Source organism: Oncorhynchus mykiss, chromosome 24 (genome assembly GCF_057628025.1).
Source record: "Oncorhynchus mykiss isolate SJ-2025 chromosome 24, ASM5762802v1, whole genome shotgun sequence".
Taxonomy (NCBI): domain Eukaryota; kingdom Metazoa; phylum Chordata; class Actinopteri; order Salmoniformes; family Salmonidae; genus Oncorhynchus; species Oncorhynchus mykiss.
In genome coordinates, this window is record NC_143045.1 from 21,982,627 (window position 1) to 22,008,928 (window position 26,302).

The window sequence follows — 26,302 nt, forward strand, 5'->3', positions numbered from 1 at the left end:
GCGGTGCCTTGTGTTCACCAGATGTGACACTTGGCATTCAGGCCAAAGAGTTCAATCTTGGTTTCATCAGACTAGAGAATCTTGTTGCTCATGGTCTGAGAGTCCTTTAGGTGCCTTGTGGCAAACTCCAAGCGGGCTGTCATGTGCCTTTTACTGAGGAGTGGCTTCCATCTGGCCACTCTACCATAGGGGCCTGACTGGTAGAGTATTGTAGAGATGGTTGTCCTTCTGGAAGGTTCTCTCATCTCCACAGAGGAACTCTGGAGCGCTGTCAGAGTGATCAACGGGTTCTTGGTCACCTCCCTGACCCTTCTCCCACGATTATACAGTTTGGCCGGGCGGCCAGGTCTAGGAAGAGTCTTGGTGGTTCCAAACTTCTTCCATTTAAGAATGATGGAGGCCACTGTGTTCTTGTGGACCTTCAATGTTGCAGAAATATTTTCGTACCATTCTCTAGATCTATGCATCGACACAATCCTGTCTCGGCGCTCTACTGACAATTCCTTCGGCCTCATGGCTTGGTTGTTGCTCTGACATGTACTGTCAACTGTGGGACCTTATATTAGACAGGTGTGGCCCTTTCCAAATAATTTCCAATCAATTTAATTAACCACAGGTCGTCTCCAATTAAGTTGTAGAAACATCTCAAGGATGATCAATGGAAACAAGATGCACCTGAGCTCAATTTAGAATCTCATAGCAAAAGGTCTGAATACTTAGGGAGTGAAGGTATTTGTGTTTTTTATTTTTAATACATTTGGGGAAAAAAATGATGTGACTATAATGATGATTTGAAAGAAGATGCATGAAAGGCATGAGCTCTGCTTAGTTTCTTGTGCAGGCTGCACACACTTCATCAGTCTCTCATTGACATTTTGACAAGCACTTAATGCCTTGAATTATGCCTCAAATAATGCCTCAAATTTCCCAGCAGCATCCACCTTATGTGACTGTAACCCCCCTAGAAAATCCATGTCTTTTCCCTTCTACCGGCTGCATGCTCTGAAGCAGCTCTCACTCACATGGCTCTCTCAGATATATACATTCTTATTAGCCAATTCCCGTCATGTGATCTGGTCCTCCTCACAGCCATCTCAGTTCTGAAGTAGGCTATAAGTGAAGACAGACACAGCGTGTCCTTATCAAATTCTGAGGCGCATATTGACAATGTCAGAAGAACTGTCCACATTTACTTTTCGTCAGCCAACAAGATGAGTAGGCCTAACAAACAGCAAAAGCACTAGCCTATGTCAATCTACTATCCCCCATAGTTCAAAAATTGACCTATTCTACTGTACGAGAAATAAATACTCCATACATAGTCTGGGACAGTTGTGGGATGCGATAGATCCCAAATTAATACAATCACTCGCATCCCAAAAAAGATTTTAAAAGCAACAAGGCTGATTAAACAGAACATTTAGCTTAAAATGTTTATGAACTATTTGGCAATTTCTTCAAATTATACATACAGCAATGGGAACATGGCAGTTGGCTATAAGCACAATTTTTCCAAAATGCAATCAATTAGAAAACATTCTCAAAAGTGACCGAAAATGCGCTATGCATGTAATGCTATATTATGATGCATTATAAAGGTGCATTTTAATTATGAAAATGATCTTCCCCAAACTTGAAACTCACACACTGCCTACTTATGCCAGTTAGGCTCTACACATGTAGTAAAGAAGATTCATGTGATTCCTTTTAAGAAGTTATTTGACCACTTTAGTTGTGATACAAACATTATCAAACCATATAGGCCTATGGGCCAGGCTACATGAGGTGTGCGACTATGATATGAAACATTTGCTGTTTCTTGCCTTACTGCACACAAGTTGGGCATCATTCCCAAGTGATAATAGGCTAAAATTCTCACCCATCAGACTATTCTTGATTTAATCTTGTCTTTACTTAGGCTAAACTAAATAATATATGCAAAATTAGTTTTGATTTACAATGGACCATTATCATGCACCTGTCACGGAACAGTGGCAGGGGGTAAAAATACATGTAATCTATGTATTTAAATAGTGAATGGAGGACGCTTTTCTCTGGTTCATTTTCATGCCAGCCAGATAGGCTATACTCCTGTTGTAAAGCAAAGCAATGAGCTTAATATTAGGAAAGTTGAGAAATAAATATAGTAGGCCTAGCCTATACTGTAGAAAGCTGATGGTATCCTCCTCTCTTTAATAGAGGCCATTAAAACTCTGTTTTCCCACTCTATTGCATAGCCTATAGAAATGTTGTGCAACATGATTTCATCAGCTCTCATGAAGTGTTTATTTGATTTTTTATTGCACTTGCATTGATGTCAGAGTGATTAGAGGGACACTAGAGTGCTGAGTACCAGGCAGTTAGTTTGGTAGGCTACTAATGATCATCAGCAGCATCAAAGCTTGGAGAAGCCCATTTACCGTGACTAAACAGTCAAGTGGAATTTGACTGGGGTCATGACTAGTGACTGCCGTTGTGGCAATATAGTCACCCTAACAACCCTACTCATGCATCCTTATTATTTAGCAAACTTGTTTACATTTGTTGTATGACATGACAATATAGCTTTTTGGCCATGCCCGACAGTGGTGGGTTTGGCATCGAAATAAGGATGCATACGCAGAAAAGAACCCCATACCTATTTTGGTAGTGGATCTTTGATGTTGTGGAGCTATTTTGCTTCCACTGGTCCTGGGGCCTTTGTTAAAGTCAATGGCATCATGAACTCTACCCAGTACCAGGAAATGTTTTCCAAAAAGCTGCTTACCTCTGCCAGGAGGCTGAAACGTGGCTGCAAGTGGATCTTCCAGCAAGACAATAATTCCAAGGACACATCAAAACCCACAAAGAAATGGTTACTTGACCACAAAATCCCAATTTTGCATTGGCCATCTCAGTCTACAGAAGTGAACCCAATTGAAGTCCTGTGGTTTGAATTGAAGAGGGCAGTCACATAAGCACAGACGAAGGATATCAAGGATCTGGAAACATTCTGTATGGAGGAATAGTCTAAGATCCCTCCCAATGTGTTCTCGAATCTCATCAAACATTTTAGAAAAAGGCTCAGTGTCATTTACCTCGCAAGATGAGGCATTGAAAACAGGGTTGTCAATCATTTTGACCCCTATCTTTTTGAGATTTGTTTTACTATGTTAAACAAAATCTCTTTCTCTGAGCTTTTGCATTAGTACAAAATTATAAGTTCACAATTTGTTTCAGCATACAATATACAGTGGCTTGCGAAAGTATTCACCCCCCTTGGCATTTTTCCTATTTTATTGCCTTACAACCTGGAATTAAAATAGATTTTTTGGGGGGGGTTTGCATCATTTGATTTACACAACATGCCTACCACTTTGAAGATGCAAAATATTTTTTATTGTGAAACAAACAAGAAATAAGACAAAAAAACTGAAAACTTGAGCATGCATAACTATTCACCCCCCCCCCCCCCAAAAGTCAACACTTTGTAGAGACACCTTTTGCAGCAATTACAGCTGCAAGTCTCTTGGGGTATGTGTCTATAAGCTTGGCACATCTAGCTACTGAGATTTTTGCCCATTCTTCAAGGCAAAACTGCTGCAGCTCCTTCAATTTGGATGGGTTCTATTGTGTTTCCCCTTAAACCACTCAAGTGTTGCTTTAGCAGTATGCTTAGGGTCATTGTCCTGCTGTAAGGTGAACCTCCATCCCAGTCTCAAATCTCTGGAAGACTGAAACAGGTTTCCCCCAAGAATTTCCCTGTATTTAGCGCCATCCATCATTCCTTCAATTCTGACCAGTTTCCCAGTCCCTGCTGATGAAATAAATCCCCACAGCATGATGCTGCCACCACCATGCTTCACTGTGGGGAATGTATTCTCAGAGTGATGAGAGGTGTTGGGTTTGCACCAGACATAGTGTTTCCTTGATGCTCAATTTCAGTCTTATCTGACCAGAGTACCTTCTTCCATATGTTTGGAGAGTCTCCCACATGCCTTTTGGCGAGCACCAAATGTGTTTGCTTATTTTTTTCTAGACACTCTTCCATAAAGCCTAGCTCTGTGGAGTGTATGGCTTAAAGTGGTCCTATGGACAGATAATCCAATCTCCGCTGTGGAGCTTTGCAGCTCCTTCAGGGTTATCTTTGGTCTCTTTGTTGCCTCTCTGATTAATGCCCTCCTTTCCTGGTCTGTGAGTTTTGGTGGGCGGCTCTCTCGGCAGTTTTGTTGTGGTGCCATATTCTTTCCATTTCTTAATAATGGATTTAATGGTGCTCCGTGGGATGTTCAAAGTTTCTGATATTTTTTTATAACCCAACCCTGATCTGTACTTCTCCACAACTTTGTCCTTGACCTGTTTGGAGCACTCCTTGTGTGTAGTGCCGCTTGCTTGGTGGTGCCCCTTGCCTGGTGGTGTTGCAGACTCTGGGGCCTTTCAGAACAGGTGTATATATACTGAGACCATGTGACAGATCATGTGACACTTAGATTGCACACAGGTGGACTTTATTTAACTAATTATATGACTTCTGAAGGTAAGTGGTTGCACCAGATCTTATTTAGGGGCTTCATAGCAAAGGGGGTGAATACATATGTGCGCTCCACTTTTCCGTATTTATTTATAAAATAAAATAACGTTTTTTTTTCATTTCACTTCACCAATTTGGACTATTTTGTGTTTGTCCATTGCATGAAATCCAACTAAAAAGCTATTTAAATTACAGGTTGTAATGCAACAAAATAGGAAAAACACAAAGGGGGAAGAATACTTTTGCAAGGCACTGCATCTCAGTATTTGTATTATTTATTTTATAGTCTTTTTTGCTCATCTTTATCAAGGGATCCAATAATTCTGGACCCGACTCACTGTTTCCAACTGGCTAAATTATTGGGATTTGGAAGGCAGTGTAGCGATGACCCTTCTAAAACATTCAATAGCCAATCAAATATTCATCACAGTGTTCAGGGAAAAACTCCCAGGACTCCTAGGATTATTGCTCATTTGGATGGTAACACTGTAGAGGAGGGGAGGGAAGGCAACATAGGAGTGGTGCACCTCATTCTGAAGAATATGCTTTTTCTTTAAACTTCCAGAATAATATGACCGAGTCCCCATGGGTATGCTAATGCCATCCATCAAAGATAGTCTAGTGGCTTGCAATAACAACATGCCATGCATGATACATACCTGCAGGTAATTTACCCGCTTTCTAATATTTTGACATATGCACTTGTCCACAGAGAATGTTTATTTAAATTCAATGTACATTGTTACACAGTAGATCATAGCCTGAGGGTGCCATGCGGATAAGAAAAATGCATTTATATTATAATGTGGTGAAATCATCTTCTATTCTACATGGAGAAACGCTGATAAATACAGATGGGATGGTGGAGGTAAAAAGCTGAATAAATACATTAATACATTCCCTAACACATTACACAAGCTACACACCATGGATGGACAAAATGGCGGGACAGAAAACCGATCTTCAGAACCTTGCCATTTATTGGTACAGCAATCAAATAATAGGTTACGTATGCAGTTTCACAGACATGTCAGTGATCGACAGGCTTCTTCCTTTCTTTTTCCCCCCCGACCCCACCCCTGGAGTTCGTATGGTATGAATATGTATACATGCAAATGCCAACACGCCAAGCCTCCCCTGCCAGGTCTCCACAGCTACAGGGAAACCCTGCGGTCACTATGACTTGTCGTCAGTCTTCTTCTTAGTCTGAAACTTCCGGAACTGTGATTGGATGGCGACGGCCGCCTTCTCAGTCTCCGGGGCGTCCATGTCGATGTCAAAGTCCTCTGCTGGGACTTCCTGGGACTTCTTGGATGCATCTGGAGGAAGAGAAAATTAGGCTTGTGACTCACTGGGCTCCACAGAGTGGTGCTCCACTAGTACTCTGGGTTCCTGCAACTAGGAGACCCTCTGAATACACAATACATTATACAAGATACACAGGTAGAGTAGAATCCTAAGTTTGTTTTTTTTGCCCTAGTACTACACAGCTGATGAAAAAAATCAACTCATCATCAAGCTTTTCATTTTCATTTGAATCAGCTGTGTAGTGCTAGGGCAAAAAACTAAACGTGCACCCAGGGGGGCCCCAAGACCGAGTTTGGGAGACCCTGATCTAAAGCACAATAATGCATACCAAAAGAAAGGGTACCACAATTGCATTCATTGAAAACAACATGGTCCAGAATATTATAATTTCCACTGTAGCTCTCAGGCCTTCATTATGGAAGGGATGGCCATGAAATTCCAGAGGGTGAACAGACAGTGGTTTTCCATCTGCTGTAGCTAATCCCCTGTTCTCTCTATAGACAGACTCAGCTCACACTCCAAGCAGTGGTGTGAGCCAATCATCTCACAACAGGTAATGTTAAAATGGATAAGTAGTGACTTTCTGTGCCAAAGTATTGAGCAGTTTATGAATTAAAAGTTAAAATGTTTAAATATACACTACCATTCAAAAGTTTGAGGTCACTTAGAAATGTCCTTGTTTTTGAAAGAAAAGCACATTTTTTGTCCATTAAAATAACATCAAATTGATCAGAAATACAGGGTACACATTGTTAATGTTCTAAATGACTTTTGTAGCTGGAAACGGCAGATTTTAAAAGGAATATCTATATAGGTGTACAGAGGCCCATTATCAGCAACCATCACTCCTGTGTTCCAATGGCACATTGTGTTAACTAATCCAAGTTTATCATTTTAAAAGGCTAATTGATCATTAGAAAACCCTTTTTCAATTATGTTAGCACAGCAGAAAACTGAAGTTCTGATTAAGACCAGTTGAGTATCTGGAGCATCAGCATGTGTGGGTTCGATTACAGGCTAAAAATAACCAGAAACAAATAACTTTCTTCTGAAACTCATCAGTCTATTCTTGTACTGAGAAATTAAGGCTATTCCATGCGAGAAATTGCCAAGAAACTGAAGATCTCGTACAACGCTGTGTACTACTCCCTTCACAAAACAGTGCAAATTGTCTCTAACCAGAATAGAAAGAGTGGGAGGCCCCGGTGCACAACTGAGCAAGAGGACAAGTACATTAGAGTGTTTAGTTTGAGAAACAGATGCCTCACAAGTCCTCAACTGGCATCTCATTAAATAGTACCCGCAAAACACCAGGCTCAAAGTCAACAGTGAAGAGGCGACTCCAGGATGCTGGCCTTCTAGCCTGAGTTCCTCTGTCCGCTGTCTGTGTTCTTTTGCCCATCTTAATCTTCTCTTTTTATTGGCCAGTCTGAGATGTCTTTTTCTTTGCAACTCCGCCTAGAAGGCTAGCATCCCGGAGTTGCCTCTTCACTGTTGACGTTGAGACTGGTGTTTTGTGGGTACTACAATATGGATTGATTAAGATTTTCTTTGGTGAACAACTTTATATTTAGTTTGTCATTTTTTCAATGGCCATTACACAGGTATAGGTATAATATTCAGACTAATATCAAATCATATATTCAGTTATCATAAATTTTGTTCATATGTTCCCATATATATTTTTCTACTAATTTTATAATAATACAATACATTCAGGTAACTTGCACCTTCCCATCTGCCACAGCAGACACTGCTAGTGTAAATTACAGTAGCTACACACTCTCTAATGAGTGTGACTCTCTAATGCGTCAAAGAAGTCGGCGGCTTCTGGGACTGCCTTGCAGGTGTAGCATAACACCAGGTTAAGCTCATGCGCATAACAGTGGATATACGGTATATCACTTCTAGGTGATTGGCATGGAAATGGGCCTGTACACCAACAACTGCCCTGCTCATGACAGAGGCACCATCATAGGCCTGAGCCACACACTGCAGATTCTCAAGGCCATTTGGCACCAGCATTTGCTCTATTGCTTCAGACTATGCATCAAAACCATTCAGCTTTTTTGGCTCCAGGAAACGTTCCTTAATGCAGGGATCGGCAACAGAGTGATTTTTTTGGGCCTCCAAAAGTTTTTAGTAGGAATTCAGCCATTTAGGAAATCTGTTCCCAATGATTCCCATGAATAAAAAAGAGACATACAGTATCATCGTTTCTCAATGTAATTAAGGTATGAAGATATTGTTATTTCCATATGCAATCTCTTTTTGGGCTTAGTTGTGTTCAATTTGCAGTGTACAAACGATTATAATTATGTTCCGGCCCCCCAACCATCAAACGTCACAACACGATCTAAACCGCTCTGGTGACAAACATTTTGCTGGTCTCCATTTGCCCACATGGCTTCCACCTAAAATATTGTGAAGATTGCCCATTATTTTGTTTTTGAAAGGACCCAAAAAATGTAGGCAGGGGGAGAACCTATTCATGTAAAAAACTTACTTGGTAGGCTAACTTATCTGAGTTGCTAGCTAGCTAACTAACTTTACACACTGTTGGGCTAAGTGAGGTAAATGTCATCAGATAGCTAGCTAATAGGAAGTTAGCTATCTTGATGTAATCATTGTAAATTAAAAACAGTCTCTAAATGCATTCATAGATAACAGCAATGGAAGAGGGTGTGAGTCACCTAAATCATCTTCTTCCCTAACAGTTGCCACTGGCTGCTGCTGTTCTAAGTGCTCCACTGGCCTTTTGTTTTCATCTGTCCTCCTACTTGGCTCATCTGTAAGGTAGCAAGGTCGAGGTGCAACATGTAATTAGTTTGTTTTAAAGTTACTGTATATTGACACGACCAGGGCAACTCAACTGTAATGAAAAATTAAAGTGTGCATAACAGAGCGACACAACTCTAGATTACATAACATTTGAGGACACATAAAGTAAAGGACAATTCCACCACTTTAAACTGTTATTATGCTGTTAGTATATTAGAATACAATAAACTATCATAATAAAGAAAGTCGCACACTCCATGTGTAATCTCCCAGCAATTTAATGGGTATTTACCAATGTTTCGGCATCACTGTTTCTTATTTTTAGTTCACCTTTATTTAACCAGGTAAGCAAGTTGAGAACAAGTTCTCATTTACAACTGCGACCTGGCCAAGATAAAGCAAAGCAGTGCGACAGAAACAACAACACAGTTACATGTAATAAACAAGAGTACAGTCAACACAATAGAAAAAAAGAAAGTCTATATACCCTGTCTGCAAATGGCATGTGGAGGTATGGCAATAAATAGGCCATAGTAGCAAAGTAATTACAATTTAGCAGATTAACACTGGAGTGATAGATGAGCAGATGAAGATGAGCAGATGATGGTGTGTAAGTAGTGATACTGGTGTGCAAAAGAGCAGAATATTAAATAAAAACAATATGGGGATGAGGTAGGTAGATTGAGTGGGCTATTTACAGGTGGACTATTTACAGGTGGACTATGTACAGCTGCAGCGATTGGTTAGCTGCTCAGATAGCTGATGTTTAAAGTTAGTGAGGGAAATGTAAGTATCCAGCTTCAGCGATTTTTGCAATTCGTTCTAGTCACTGGTAGCAGAGAACTGGAAGGAAAGGCGGCCAAAGGAGGTGTTGGCTTTGGGGATGACAAGTGAGATATACTTGCAGGAGTGCATGCTACGGATGGGTGTTGTTATCGTGACCTGAGATAAGTCGGAGCTTTACCTAGCATAGACTTGTAAATGACCTGGAGCCAGTGGGTCTGGCGAATACATAGCGAGGGCCAGCCGACCAGAGCATACAGGTCGCAGTGGTTGGTGGTATAAGGCGCTTTGGTAACAAAACGGATGGCACTGTGATAGACTGCATCCAATTTGCTGAGTAGAGTATTGGAAGCTATTTTGTAGATGACATCGCCGAAGTCGAGGATTGGTAGGATAGTCAGTTTTACTAGGGTAAGTTTGGCGGCGTGAGTGAAGGAGGCTTTGTTGCGAAATAGAAAGCCGATTCTAGATTTGATTTTGGATTGGAGATGTTTGATGATGTATTCTAGGTCAGAACCGTCCAGAGTAGTGATGCTAGTCGGGGGGCGGGTGCGGGCAGCGAACGGTTGAAAAGCATGCATTTGGTTTTGCTAGCGTTTAAGAGCAGTTGGAGGCCATGGAAGGAGTGTTGTATGGCATTGAAGCTCGTTTGGAGGTTAGTTAACACAGTGTCCAAAGAAGGGCCAGATGTATATAGAATGGTGTCGTCTGCATAGAGGTGGATCAGGGAATTACCCGCAGCAAGAGCGACATCGTTGATATATACAGAGAAAAGAGTCGGCCGAGAATTAAACCCTGTGGCACCCCCATAGAGACTGCCAGAGGTCCGGACAACAGGCCCTCTGATTTTACACACTGAACTTTATCTGCGAAGTAGTTGGTGAACCATGCAAGGCAGTCATTTGAGAAATCAAGGCTATTGAGTCTGCCAATAAGAATACAGTGATTGACAGAGTCGAAAGCCTTGGCCAGGTCGATGAAGACGGCTGCACAGTACTGTCTTTTATCGATGGCGGATATGATATCGTTTAGTACCTTGAGCGTGGTTGAGGTGCACCCGTGACCAGCTCGGGAAACCAGATTGCACAGCGGAGAAGGTACGGTGGGATTCGAAATGGTCAGTGATCTGTTTATTAACTTGGCTTACAAAGACTTTAGAAAGGCAGGGCAGGAAGGATATAGGTCTGTAACAGTTTGAGTCTAGAGTGTCCCCCCCTTTGAAGAGGGGAATGACCGCGGCAGCTTTCCAATCTTTAGGGATCTCAGACGAAATGAAAGAGAGGTTGAACAGACTGGTAATAGGGGTTGCAACATTGGCGGCGGATCATTTTAGAAAGAGAGGGTCCAGATTGTCTAGCCCAGCTGATTTGTATGGGTCCAGGTTTTTCAGCTCTTCCAGAACATCTGCGATCTGGATTTGGGTGAAGGAGAAGCTGGGGAGTCTCGGGCAAGTAGCTGCGAGGGGTGCGGAGCTGTTGACCCGGGGTATGGGTAGTCAGGAGGAAAGCATGGCCAGCCGTAGAGAAATGCTTATTGAAATGTTCGATTATCATGGATTTATTGGTGGTGACCGTGTCGCCTAGCCTCAGTGCAGTGGGCAGCTGGGAGGAGGTGCTCTTGTTCTCCATGGACTTTACAGTGTCCGAAACTTTTTGGAGGTAGAGCTACAGGATGCAAATTTATGTTTGAAAAAGCTAGCCTTTGCTTTCCTGACTGACTGTGTGTATTGGTTCCTGACTTCCCTGAACAGTTGCATATGGTGGGGACTATTCGATTCTAGTGCAGTCCGCCACAGGATGCTGGCCAAGGGCAGTCAGGTCTGGAGTGAACCAAGGGCTATATCTGTTCTTAGTTCTTCATTTTTTGAAAGGGGCATGCGTATATAAGATGCTAAGGAAATTACTTTTAAAGAACGACAAGGCATCCTCGACTGATCGGATGAGGTCAATATTCCTCAAGGATACTTGGGCCATGTCGATTAGAAAGGCCTCCTCGCAGAAGTGTTTCAGTGAGCGTTTGACAGTGATGAGGGGTTACCGCGGACCCATAGCGGATGCAGGCAATGAGGCAGTGATAGTTGTGATCCTGATTGAAAACAGCAGAGGTGTATATGGAGGGCAAGTTGGTCAGGATAATATCTATGAGGGTGCCCATGTTTATGGATTTAGGGTTGTACCTGGTGGTTTCCTTGATAATTTGTGTGAGATTGATTTGTGTGAGATTGCATCTAGCTTAGATTGTAGGATTGCTGGGGTGTTAAGCATATCCCAGTTTAGGTCACCTAACAGAACGAACTCTGAAGACATATGGGGGGCAATCAATTCACATATGGTGTCCAGGGCACAGCTGGGAGCTGAGGGGGGTCCATAACAGGCGGCAACAGTGAGAGACTTGTTTCTGGAGAGATTAATTTCTAAAATTAGAAGCTCGAACTGTTTGGGCATAGACCTGGAAAGTATGACAGAACTTTGCAAGCTATCTCTGCAGTAGATTACAACTCCTCCCCCTTTGGCAGTTCTATCTTGACGGAAAATGTTGTAGATGGGTATGGAAACCTCTGAATTTTTGGTGGCCTTCCTAAGCCAAGATTCAGACATGGCAAGGACATCGGGGTTGGAGGAGGCTTCTGATGTTATCATGCATGAAACCAAGTCTTTTTCGATTACAGAAGTCAACAAATGAGAGTGCCTGGGGACACGCAGGGCCTAGGTTAGCCTCCACATCACCTGAGGAACAGAGGCGGAGTAGGATGAGCGTACGGCTAAAGGCTAGCAAAACTGGTTGTCTGGTTTGTTGGGGACAGATAATTAAAAGGAGCAGAGTTCTGGGAGTGGTAGAATAGATTCAGGGCATAATGTGCAGACAGGGGTATGGTGGGGTGCAGGTACAGTGGAGGTAAGCCCAGGCACTGAGTGATGATAAGAGAGGTTGCATCTCTGGACAAGCTGGTTATACTGGGTGAGGTCACCGCATGTGTGGGAGGTGGGACAAAGGAGGTATCTAAGCCATGTACAGTGGGACTAGGGGCTCGCAGTAAACTAAAACAATGATAATTATCCTAAACAACAGTATACAAGGCATATTGAGAGAGACATAAAGCGAGGCATAAAGCAATCACAGGTGTTGATTGGGAGAGCTAGCTAAGTCAACAACGGGTAAGACAACAACAGCTAATCAGCTAAGTTAACAACAACAGGTAAAATGGCGAAGAATGGGCAGAGAGGGTCGGTTAACTGAGTCGGGCCTGAGTTCAGGGCTAGGGCCGACAGATAAACAAAGGTAAACAAAGTGGAGTACCGTGATAAATGAACAGTCCAGCAGGCATCAGCTATGTAGCCAAGTGATCATAGGGTCCAGTGTACAGCAATAGATGAAACAGGGAAGCAACTAGGTAGTCGTTACTACGCTAGCATGCGGGAGACACAGCGTTTAAAGTTATCAGTCTGGGGTAAGTAGAAGCGTCTGTCCCGTTGTCCGGCGAAGGCCGGTTGAAGGCACAGCTGATGGAATTACGTCTGCGGACCAGTCGTGGTGGTACGGCGGGGCGCCGTGTCGACGAAGGGACCGGGCCAGATAGCGAAAGAGGTATTGTAGTTGTGGGAGTTTCGTTTACTAGCCGGGAGATGCGCCTGGCTCAGGGCTAGCTCAGGGCTAGCTTCGGGACTGGGTCACTAAGTTGAAGATAGCTATGATGATCAATGGTCGGCAGGAATCTGGCGTTGTAGTGGAGAAAAACAGTCCGAGGGTGGCAGGTATTATCCATGTCACACCCTGACCATAGTTTGCTTTGTATGTCTCTTTTTTTTTGGTCAGGGTGTGATCTGAGTGGGCATTCTATGTTGTGTGTCTAGTTTGTCTGTTTCTGTGTTTGGCCTGATATGGTTCTCAATCAGAGGCAGGTGTTAGTCATTGTCTCTGATTGGGAACCATATTTAGGTAGCCTGTTTTGTGTTGGGTTTTGTGGGTGATTGTTCCTGTCTTTGTGTTTGTTACACCAGATAGGGCTGTTTTTGGTTTTTCACGGTTCTTATTTTTGTATATTGTTCTATTTTCATCTTCATTAAAGATGTATCAAAATAATCACGCTGCGTTTTGGTCCGCCTCTCCTTCAACAGAAGAATCCCGTTACAATCCAGGCAAAAAAACGGCTGGTGCCTGAGCAGAGGGTAAAGGCCGCTAGCAGTGGCTAACAATGACTAAATGGCTAGTAACTTATCTAATTAGCTGGCTACCTTCTGATGAAAGTTTTGGCTATAGGGTCCGTGTCACATTGAGTGAGGCGGGTTACCGGAAAGTATATTTAATTTAAAAATGGAAAAAAGAGATGTGCCTTCTTCAGACCTGATTACACATGGAGTGTGCGACTTTCTTTATTTTGATAGTTTTTAGTTTATTCGCCATTAGTCAGCATCTCCACACAAACTATTATTCTGGGTGTGTGTCAGCTCATGTTTTTTTATCTACTAGTATATTAGAATACAACATTTATTATGAAATTTACAGGCAAATCACTACGGAATCCTCGTCTCTCATGATTGAAGATGGCTCTATCTTTGGTACTAACATTAGCAAAAAATAAATAACAGCCTTAGCAACTGTCCAAGCAACCATTCAAAAACACTGTAGGCCTATTGGAACTAATAAATAAAACAATTGGCTATTTGGAAAGGGTGCAATAGCTGCCGTAGCTGTAAATTCGACAGTGATTGTGGGAGTGGTTTTGGCGAATGGAATCATGGCAGTTTGAGCCTTGAAAAACTATAAATATAAATCTATAGGTTTTTGAGCATCTATTTAAAATATTTACAGATGTATTAGACAAAGACAACCAGAGCAACATATAGCAGGGAGTTCCAATATGATCTGAAAACTTGACAAGTTATATCACTAAATACTTCATAACAACAACCCAAATGTTAAAAGTGACGGAGTTGCCCTTTAAGGGCATATGTGTTATCCATGGTTCAACTACAATCTAACCACAAAGCTGGCCATCTATTCCACTCTCTTTCTGTCTGCCCTCCCCCTTTCCTTCTAAGTGAACTCAAGAGGAGTGCACAGTGCTATGAAATGCTTACTTGCAAGTTCACCTCTTGAAAATGCAACAACAATAGAAAAAGTAAGTAGCTAAGTGGATAAAAAGAGTAATAAAAACAAAAGGTCAATTAAATAAATTCACAGATTTAATAATGGGCAGTTATTTTTACAAAGTTACATAACCTATATGGAAATAAGACATAAGCCAATCATGTTAACCCGTAGAATGGAATAGGTTATAAGACCTCTATGATTCATTTCATTTAGTCACTTCTACCACCTCAACATTGCCAATTTAAAACAGGGTTAAATATCTAGTTGTACTAAAGTTCAGCTTCACTCCACAGGGGTGCACTGTGTCACTGTCAGAAGATGTGTGCTTAAGTCAGAAAAACATTCTCTCATCTCTTCGGTCTCAGCTTGCTAGCCAGCTACTAGTAGCTACTGAGGTAGCTGGAAATATACACTTTTCCTAATATCATGACTTATATCAACATCCTTAGCTTGTCCATTCACTAAATATACTGTTAAATAACACTGGCGGACAATCAATAGCCTATGGATGCTGTGCGCTAACACTAGCTTATTAGCATTAGCCAACCCTTATGCTGAGGGACACTAGATAGCTAGCTAGTTAGCTACCATCAACCCTGCACAAACCTGAGACTAACTCATGCTGCTGCTGCACTTTGACTTTCTGGCTGTTCTGCCCTCTCCACCTCATTCACTGCTGCATGCTTGTGTTCAATCTGCTCACTTTTTTTGCCTCTCTTTCAGAAGAAGTTCTGAATATCCATATTTGCTCTGTGAAATGCTGCAGGCTCTGAATGCGTGACAGGCGTTTTGTTGAGTGATGACTTCAAAGACACTACAGTAGGAAGATAGACAGAAACTGCTTCTCCAATAGAAATCCAAGATCACACTTGTAGGCGATGTCAAGATTATGCGCAGAAACACATCATGAAGTCTAACGTTTGGCTCAAGCAGAACTGAGCATGTGCAGGCTGTCAAATCAAAGGCACTTCGATATGAAGTTATTTTTGACAAAAATGAAAACCTGTCAGTCAGTTTGTCACTTTTACGAGGTTGGAGTAATAAAATGTTCAACTACATAAGTCATTGGCTCGAATCTGGGTTGTGCATTTAGATTTTAAGAAAATTAACAACTAAGGAAGCACTTCCATCATTGACTTCTCAAACCCCAAACCCCTGAGTGGTCTGCTTGGTCTGTTTTGCAAGCGTTCCTGGAAGTCTCGCAATGTTGCAATTCTGGGTTTAGAAACTCTGTGATGACTTGACATCTAACCGGCACTGTAGGGGTGGGGGAGAGGTCAAGGGACGTGAGCGGTCCACTGCGTTGTGAAATCTCAACCAATCATAGCAGGCACCGGCGCATCACTCCAGGTGCTTCTTGCAGTGCCTGCTATTGCCTAGCGCAGTATATTGTATTGTTTATTTTTTTTCATCAAAATTAGTCAATAAAAAAATACAAAAATACTGCATAGTGCAAGTGATGTGGGGTTATGGAAAATCATGTCAGACATACAGCCTGAAACAAAAACATTTATAAAATAAATCATCAAAAGGTTTGGGGCTGGACCAAAAACACAGAGGCCTATCATCGTCACTGGCTTCAACCCCTGCATTAACTGGTATTGAATTTTCCTAAGCTCTAATGTGTGCTGTATTCATCTCCCAGCATTAGCTATTGAACTGCGCCCTCCCCGGTTTCGACAACGAGATATCCTGACGTGTGTAATAATGGGTTTATTAAGATATACATTAGGAATTTCCATAAATATTGGTGATATTTATATTGGTGATATAAGCTTTGTGCTGTGAAGGACAGAGAGGTGTTTCCAACCACAACGCCTACTTTCAGGACCCAAGGCTGATGATGGGCTAAGTTTGATATCTTATTACAATCTCATTATCTAAACTAGAAATGTCTACATTCAAAATGTTTTAATAAAGAGTTGAGGTTCTTGCATGGTAGTTTTGGGGGGATTCTTCATCAAGCTGAAAAATAAATATTTCTGGGCCGAATGACAATGATGGATCATGTTCCCTGGGGTAACTTTAGGAGTCATCTTTTCACCATACAGGACAAATGATCTAAGTTATTACTCGTGGCACCACTTTCAACGGCCATGTCCTTGCTCTTATGTGAATGCAATGCCCGGTGTCAGGGTGACACTGAATAGTCTTTAGAATACTTTTGCTGCAGGATATTTTTTTTTACTGTATATGTTTATGGCAGCTGGATGGTGGTAACAACTGTTATCAAAGATTATGACATCATGCCACAGTGAATTGTTTCACCACGTCTCAACGCATGGGTTCCTTGGCCGACTTCAACATACTGTACTGTGACAAAATGGAGCTGGATGGATTTTTTGCCATATAACAAATAGTATTTTCCAAAGTCATAGAATCTGAAATGGTTCTTCATAAAAGAGGAAGGACAAAAACACGATTGTAGACCTCAGGCAATGAACCCAGGTCCCATTACCCGAACGATAGGTGCTCAATGCACAGGCAATAACATTCACATTTCATTATTACCTACACATGTTACCATCACAAAAGCCTCGCTCCTAATATAATATAATAACAAATTGACAGGTGTGTCTGTGGACTTCCTATTCTCATTCCAATAGGACCATCATTTGGAAAGGAAAAGACAGCCTCATCAAAGTGAACCAGGGGGCCTTCTCTCACTCCTCTTTAATCAGAGGAAGTGTGTGTGTGTGTGTGTGTGTGTGTGTGTGTGTGTGTGTGTGTGTGTGTGTGTGTGTGTGTGTGTGTGAGAGAGTCCCACGTGGGGCTTTACGTGGCTGTGTGTGTGAAGGTCAGGTAAACACAACTAATGCTAGCTCCACCTCTGCGTCTCCCCAGCCACCTGAGGTCCCCGCAAAATCAATAGGTTGGGGGCCTTATTGATTGCTTGCCTTTTGTGTTTTAGTATGTATGTATACATACATAGACATGTCATAGAGACAGGTAAAGTGAACTTCAATATCAGTTGAGGCTGCTGAGGGGAGGACAGCTCATAATAATGTCTGGAACGGCGCTAATGGAATGGCATCAAACACATGGAAACCATGCGTTTGATTTATTTGATACCACTCCACTGATACGGCTTCAGCCATTACCATGAGCCCGTCCTCCCCAAATAAGGTGCCAACAACCCCCTGTGTTCAATATGTACGTTTATTACTCTTTTTGTTTTTAAACAACCATTATTTGTGGCTTTTATTTTTTTGTATTTGATCCTGACGTGTGTAATAATGGGTTTATTCAGATATACATTTGGACTTTCCATAGATATTGGTGATATTTAACAGAACAAGGTGAATTTATTCTGGGTATAATTGAGTGCAGTGGTGCTAATTATGAGAGCATAATAAAATGGGTCATCAGGCCTCACAACGAAAGCTAGTCCAATGCTAATTATAGTACATGATGACTTTGATCTCAAAGGTGAGGGAGTTGGATTATGCTGTGCCTCATTTGAATACAAATGTATCTGCACAGTTCTCCATTTGGGGATACCTCACACATTTTTATGGACTGTTATAAAATATGTGAACTATAAACTCTGTGAACTTTGTAATTTGTACATGATCTAACCATGCCATCTCTCACCCCCAGCTAGTTCTATGAGAGGGACAGTCTATGTGGTGAGTAGGACTTCATACAGCCAGGGAACATATGGTCTCAGTGTATGACAGCTGGGATTCAATCAACCACTCTGTCCAAACTCATATTACAGATTAACTGTAAATGTTTTAGGTAGATATATTAATATTGTGGTTATGTGAATGAGCAATTCCATTCCATCTCTCCGTAGAGACGGTCATCATGCAAAGAGCCTTGGCTTCGACAACGATGTTCTTCAGAAATGCAGAGTACAGAATGAATAGGGTGTACCAGTTAATATGAATACATATCTCTCGCTCTGTTGGTGTCCTTGGTTTCTGAAAGGCCTTCCTCTATTGGCTAGGTATGTCGAGTGGGGGACAGAGTCAATAGCACCGTTGGACTATCTCCTCTGCAGCCTAAGAGCTTTGCCTATGTATTGAGTGGGGATCCAGGATGCTGGGGAAGCATTTTTGAATTGTCAAGGTCAGACAACAAAGGCATTTCAGTCTTTTGTGTTGTTGTGTCCATGTGTGTTTGTGTGTGTGTGTGTGTGTGTTTTCCATCACTTTCTTTAATTAAGTGAACAAAGACAAGCGGGCCTGAATCCTAAAGCACAATAACATTGTTTGACAGTATACTGTACCAAGTCGCTTTTTCGTCTCAATCAAGAGCGGTAGGTGATTTGGATTTCAGTAATAGCTGGTGTTGAATAATGTATGACAGCATTTTATAGCAGGGTTTCTCTTTACATTCCACCATACATCGTTGGACCACAGACAAAGGTTGAATTGATAAGTTTATGTCACCTCTTATGAGAGGTCTTATGTCTTTTCAACTCCCACTGTTGATCTCTACACTGTCACTTCACCAATCATGACCTGTAAGTGTATTTTTGTATTTTTCATGCTCTCACCTTTGCTTGTTATAATTGTGTCACTAATTCCTCATTATGGACGTTGTATTTCTTGTAAAGCAGGACTACCTTGCAAAAGAGACATTGTTCTCAATGGGACTTCCTTGTATAAATAAAGGTTAAATCAAGTAATCATGTAATATCTGCATTCTACTGATAGATCAGTCATAATTCCAGTATCAACACATATCAACATATTTGGCTTCAGTTTGAAGACCACTCATTTTCACTTCCATTTTCCAAGTTTCTGTACTTAGTGAACTAAGCAAACACTTATAATATCTGCGGTCATCTGTTAAGCCATCTGAATTAAGCACATCCCATACTTATCTGATGAAATAGGAACAGCATATTCCCTATGATATCATCCTGAATCAGGATCTAATGTCTTGTCAGCTGGACATGTCCTCCACGTGTGATAGGGAGCATATAAAACTATGAGAATTCAGAAAGGCAATTTTCAGGGTTCCCATCAAATCCCTTGGACGACGGGCAGCGGGAGAAATGAGTTTTCCCTGCTAAAGCCGTTATTTCCCCCAGGTTTGGACTGAAACAGACAATACATTTATATATCTCTGGTTCAAACAGACAGTCCTCAGAGCTTTGGGTTTAAAATAATTCTATGGGTTATCCATTGCCTGAAGGTTTCTTCTTTTATCAAATGGAGTCAGGACATTGAAGTTGAATAGTGTCACAGAAATTCTGTGTTTTGTTAAAGAAAGATTAGGAATATTGAATTGTTGTTGAAATACACAGTGTACAGTGCCTTCAGAAAGTATTCACACCCCTTGACCTTTTCAACATTTTGTTGTGTTACAGCCTGAATTGTGTCATTGAACTACACACAATACCCCGTAATGTCAAAGTGGAATTATGTTTTTCAAATTTTTTACAAATTAATATAAAATGTAAAGCTGAAAAGTCTTGAGTCAATAAGTATTCAACCCCTTTGTTATGGCAAGCCTAAATAAGTTCAGGAGAAAACAATTAGCTTAACAAGTTACAGTGCATTCGGAAAGTATTCAGACCCCATGACTTTTTCCACATTTTGTTATGTTACGGCCTTATTCTAAAATGGGTTAAATAACAAAAACATCCTCAGCAATCTACACACAATACCCCATAATGACAAAGTGAAAAGAGGTTTTTAGAAATTTGTGCACGTTTTTATTTATTTAAAATAACTGTATACTTATTTACTTATTTACATAAGTATTCAGACACTTTGCAATGTGACTCGAAATTGAGCTCAGGTGCATCCTGTTTCCATTGATCACCCTTGAGATGTTTCTACAACTTGATTGGAGTCCACCTGTGGTCAATTCAATTGATTGGACATGATTTTGAAAGGCAAACAACTGTCTATATCAGGTCCAATAGTTGACAGTGCATGTTACAGCAAAAACCAAGCCAAGAGGTCGAAGGATTGTCCATAGAGCTCCGAGACAGCATTGTGTTGATGCACAGATCAGGGGAAAGGTACCAAAACAATTCTGCAGCATTGAAGGTCCCCAAGAACTCAGTGGCCTCCATCATTCTTAAATGGAAGAAGTTTGAAACCACCAAGGTTCTTCCTAGAGCTGGCCGCCTGGCCAAACTGAGCAATTGGGGGTGAAGGGCCTTGGTCAGGGAGGTGACCAAGAACCCAATGGTCACACTGAAAGAGCTCCAGAGTTCCTCTGTGGAGATGAGAGAACCTTCCAGAAGGACAACCATCTCTACAATACTCTACTAGTCAGGCCCCTATGGTAGATTGGCCAGACGGAAGTCACTCCTCAGTAAAAGGCACATGACAGCCCACTTGGAGTTTGCCAAAAGGCACCTAAAGACTCTCAGACCATGAGAAACAAGATTATCTTGTCTGATAAAACCAAGATTGAACTCTTCGGCCTGAATGCCAAGCGTCACATCTGGAGGAAACCTGGCACCATCCCTACAGCAAAGCATGGAGTTTAGCAATGTGAGGATTTTTTTCAGCGGCAGGGACTGGGAGACTAGTCAGGATCAAGAGAAGGATGAACGGAGCAAAGTACAGATATATCCTTGATGAAAACCTACTCTAGAGCACTCAGGACCTCAGAATGGGGCGAAGGTTCACCTTCCAACAGGACAACGACCCTAAGCATACAAGACAACGCAAGAGTGGCTTCGGGACAAGTCTCTGAATGTTCTCGAGTGGCCCAGCCAGAGCCCGGACTTAAACCCAATCGAACATCGCTGGAGACCTGAAAATAGCTGTGCAGTGACGCTCCCCATCCAACCTGACAGAACTTGAGAGGATCTGCAGAGAAGAATGGGAGAAACTCTCCAAATACAGTTGTGCCAAGTTTGTAGTGTCACACCCAAGAAGACTTGAGGCTGTAATCGCTGTCAAAGTTGCTTCAACACTGTACTGAGTAAAGGGTCGGAATACTTATGTATTTGTGATAAAAAAAAAAGTATATATACATTTGCAGAAATGTCTAAAAAACTGTTTTTGCTTTGTCCTAATGGGGTATTGTGTGTAGATTGATGAGGGGGAAAAACAATTTGATATATTTTAGAAGAAGACTGTAATGTAACAAAATGTGGAAAAAGTCAAGGGGTCAGAATACTTTCCCAATGCACTGAACATAAGAAGTTGCATGGACTCACTCTGTGTGCAATAATAGTATTTAACATTTTTGAATGACTCATCTCTGTACCCCACACATACAGATAATTGTAAGGTCCCTCAGTCGAGAGTGAATTTTAAACACAGATTCAACCACAAATGCCTATTTAAGAAGGGCACCTATTGGTAGATGAGTAAAACATTGTTTATATATATATTGAATATCCCTTTGAGCATGGGGAAGTTATTAATTACACTTTGGATGCCTTATCAATACACCCAGTCACTACAAAGATACAGGCGTCCTTCCTAACTCAGTTGCCGGAGAGGATAGAAACCGCTCAGGGATTTCACCATGAGGCCAATGGTGACTTTAAAACAGTTACAGAGTTTAATGGCTGTGATAGGAGAAAACTGAGGATGCATCAACAACATTGTATACTGAAAAATATAAACGCAACATGTAAAGTGTTGGTCCCATGTTTTATGAGCTGAAATAAAAGATCCCAGAAATTGTCCACACGCACAAAAAGCTTACTTTATCTAACATGTTGTGCACATATTTGATTACATCCCTGTTATTGAGCATTTCTCATTTGCCAAGATAATCCATCCACCTGACAGGTGTGGCATATCAAGAAGCTGATTAAATAGCATGATCATTTCAGAGATGCACCTTATGCTGGGGACAATAAAATACCATTCTAAAATGTGCTGTTTTGTCACACAACACAATGCCACAGATGTCTCAAGTTTTGAGGGAACATGCAATTGGCATGCTGACTGCAATAATTTCCAACAGAGCTGTTCCCAGAGAGTTGAATGTTCATTTCTCTACTATAAGCCACCTCCAACGTTGTTCTAGGGCATTTGGCAGTACGTCCAACCGGCCTCACGTCCAACCGGCCTCACAACTGCAGACCACGCGTAACCATGCCACCCAGACAGCTGGTCTGAGATAGCTGATGAAACTGATGAGTATTTCTGTCTGTAATAAAGCCCTTTTTTTGGGAAAAACTAATTCTGATTGGCTGGGCCTAGCTCCCCAGTGGGTGGGCATGTGGCTCCCATGTGGGTGGGCCTATACCCTCACAGGCCCACACATGGCTGTACCCCTGCCCAGTCATGTGAAATCCATAGATTAGGGCTCTGAGTCAGAGGGGTTGGGTTAAATGCGGAAGACACATTTCAGTTGAATACATTCAGTTGAACAACTGACTAGGTATCCCCTTTGCCTAATACATTTATTTCAATTGACTGATTTCCTTATAGGAACTGTGACTGAGTAAAATCGTTGAAATTGTTGCATGTCGTGTTTATATTTTTGCTCAGTAGTTACTCCACAACACTAACCTAAATGACTGTACAAAATAAAATATTCCAAAACATACATCCTGTTTGCAACAAGGCACTAAAGCAATACTGCAAAAAATGTCGCAAAGCCATACACTTTTTTTTCAAATCCAATACATTACTGAGTACCATTCTCCATATTTTCAAGCATAGTGGTGGCTGCATCATGTTATGTGTATGCTTGTAATCGTTAAGGACTGGGGAGTTTTTCATGATCAAAAATAAATGGAATGAAGCTGCCTTCTACAAAGTATTAACTCAGGTGTGTGAATACTTATGTTAATGAGATATTTCATTTTCAATAAACATTTCTAAAAACATGTTTTCACTTTGTCATTATAGGGTATTGTGTGTAGATAGCTGAGATGGATATGTTTTATTTAATCAATTTTGAATTCAAGTTATAACAACAAAATGTGTAATTAGTCAAGGGGTATGAATAATTTCTGAAGGCATTGAAGAGAATCTTCTACATGTCAAGTCAGCTTGAACTCCCTCTGTGACGGTCATAACAGGGTTCGACGGACAGCCCTTTGGCCGCTCCTGTTCCTGTCTACGTGCGTCCTTCAGCCCTCATCACCGTCAACTATATGATATCACCAGGAAGAGAGAGAAGGGCAGAAAGTGGGCCTTTTAAAGCTTGTTTAAGGTGCATTGGGCCAGCGTGCCAGTTATGCTCTATCCACCTCTCTCCCTCTCTGTCCACGTCAGCATGCAGCTCTGGCTGCAACCCTGTGGCCAACTGTTCTCTTTTTTTGCAGAATGGCACAAAAGTCCATGTTTTAAAATGCTTACCAGGCTCTGGCTTCATTTAGTGGCCATAACGCAGATCAGCAGTGTTTCATTGGGAACTTAGTCCCGTGGGGAAACATTGAGTGACTGAACGAGCAGCACTTTTGCTCTGCTGCTAGTGTTGTTGGTGGTGTGGTGCCTCAGTAAGTTACTGGCAAGGAAACTCAATGTGACTTCCTATAACTTTGGTTCTCCATGCTAATGGCCAGATGGAGCATATCTAACCATAGAAGAAGACTCCTGACATATTAAAACTTACAATAAGATGCTGTTGTTGACAAATTTGTAATAACAAAAAGAAAATACATAACACTGACAGGTTAAAGGCCTTACAAGGACATATACAGTTCAAGTCGGAAGTTTATATACACTTAGGTTGGGGTCATTAAAACTCGTTTTTCAACCACTCCACAAATTTCTTGTAAACAAACTACAGTTTTGGCAAGCCGGTTAGGTCATCTACTTTGTGCATGACACAAGCAATTTCTCCAACAATTGTTCACAGGTAGATTATTTCACTTATAATTCACTGTATCACAATTCCAGTGGGTCAGACGTTTACATACACTAAGTTGACTGTGCCTTTAAACAGCTTGGAAAATTCCAGAAAATGATGTCATGGCTTTAGAATCTTATGATTGACATCATTTGAGTCAATTGAAGGTGTACCTGTGGATGTATTTCAAGGCCTACCTTAGAACTCAGTGCCTCTTTGCTTGACATCATGGAAAAATCTAAAGAAATCAGCCAAGACCTCAGAAAAAAAATTGTAGACCTCCACAAGTCTGATTCATCCTTGGGAGCAATTTCCAAATGCCTGAAGGTACCACAATCATCTGTACAAACAATAGTATGCAAGTATAAACACCATGGGACCAAGCAGCCGTCATACCGCTCAGGAAGGAGACGCGTTCTGTCTCCTAGAGATGAACGTACTTTGGTGCGAAAAGTGCAAATCAATCCCAGAACAACAGCAAAGGACCTTGTGAAGATGCTGGAGGAAACAGGTACAAAAGTATCTATATCCACATTAAAACAAGTCCTATATCGATATAACCTGAAAGGCCGCTCAGAAAGGAAGAAGCCACTGCTCCAAAACCAGATTATGGTTTGCAACTGAACATGGGGACAAACATCGTACTTTTTGGAGAAATGTCCTCTGGTCTGATGAAGAAAAAAATAGAACTGTTCAGCCATAATGACCATCGTTATGTTTGGAGGAAAAAGGGTGAGGCTTGCAAGCCCGAAGAATCATGTTGTGGGGGTGCTTTGCTGCAGGAGGGACTGGTGCACTTCACAAAATAGATGGCATCATGAGGGAGGAAAATTATGTGGATATATTGAAGCAATATCTGAAGACATCAGTCATGAAGTTAAAGCTTGGTCGCAAATGGGTCTTCCAAATGGACAATGACCCCACGCATACTTCCAAAGTTGTGGCAAAATGACTTAAAAGGACAACACAGTCAAGGTATTGGAGTGGCCATCAGAAAGCCCTGACCTCAATCCTATAGAAAATTTGCAGGCAGAACTGAAAAAGCGTGTGCGAGCAAGGAGGCCTACAAATCTGACTCAGTTACACCAGTTCTGTCAGGAGGAATGGGCCAAAATTCACCCACCTTATTGTGGGAAGCTTGTGGAAGGCTACCCGAAACGTTTGACCCAAGTTAAACAATTTAAAGGCAATGCTATCAAATACTCATTTAGTGTATGTATACTTCTGACCCACTGGGAATGTGATAAAATAAATAAAAGCTGAAAATAATCATTCTCTCAACTAGTATTCTGACATTTCACATTTTTTAAATAAAGTGGTGATCCCAACTGACCTAAGACAGGGAATTTTTACAAGGATTAAATGTAAGGAATTGTGAAAAACTGAGTTTAAATGTACTTGGCTAAGGTGTATGTAAACTTCTGACTTCAACTGTAGTAAGTCCTCTGTTCCATATTGCACGACTTATTAAAGATTTATAATTACTGGTACTTTAAAATGGTTTCGGTTACCTTGTCCTCCAGAAGTTTTGCTGTTTCCGCCCGCTGTACCAGATCCTTGTCTCTGTAAAACACACAATGGACACAAAAAATATTCGGTTTAGGACTTCCAATCTGTATTAATAGTATTTTTTAGAAGAGTTGTTCTAGGAAAACCCCCTCTAGACTCCATCAGGAAAATGTGACAATTCCCATGATCCTCTGGGTTTCAGACACTACCATCACAGTCCTCTGAAATATCATGGGTACACTATAATTCATGTCTTTCCATATCTGATGCAAAATAACAGTATGAGTCACCTACAGTGTGAAATCACAGCTCATCTTGCCTACATTCTGATGGATGCTGATTGGAACCCCTTTCCATTCCAAAAGCGCTACCTTTCGACACAGTAACTTGCAAATCAGCTCCATGCTCTGGGGAAATACAGCAGCGGTGTGTAAAAGGTATCTTCATCTGCTCTGATTTGGGTAGCGAGAGCGTTCTGGGTAGCGAGGCTCCATAACGAGGTGAACTGGGTTCAAACACAATGTGCTGTTTGAGTTTCTGAGTGCAGGTACAGTCCAGATAGCGCTACAGATGTAGGATATT

At 41.5% G+C, this 26,302-nt stretch overlaps 1 protein-coding gene across 1 annotated transcript in view; it reads right to left on the bottom strand.

The window, feature by feature from the left end:
* Positions 1 to 5,215: 5,215 nt before the first annotated feature.
* Positions 5,216 to 26,302, bottom strand: part of LOC149972401 (calmodulin regulator protein PCP4-like) — a 48,440-nt gene continuing 27,353 nt past the window's right edge. Inside the window, exons 2-3 of the mRNA XM_090218684.1 lie at positions 25,723 to 25,774; positions 5,216 to 5,829 (exon numbers count right to left, since the gene is read on the bottom strand). Coding sequence (XP_090074810.1) covers positions 5,687 to 5,829; positions 25,723 to 25,774 — 195 coding nt within the window. The 3' untranslated portion in view covers positions 5,216 to 5,686. The remainder of the gene's footprint in view (positions 5,830 to 25,722; positions 25,775 to 26,302) is intronic.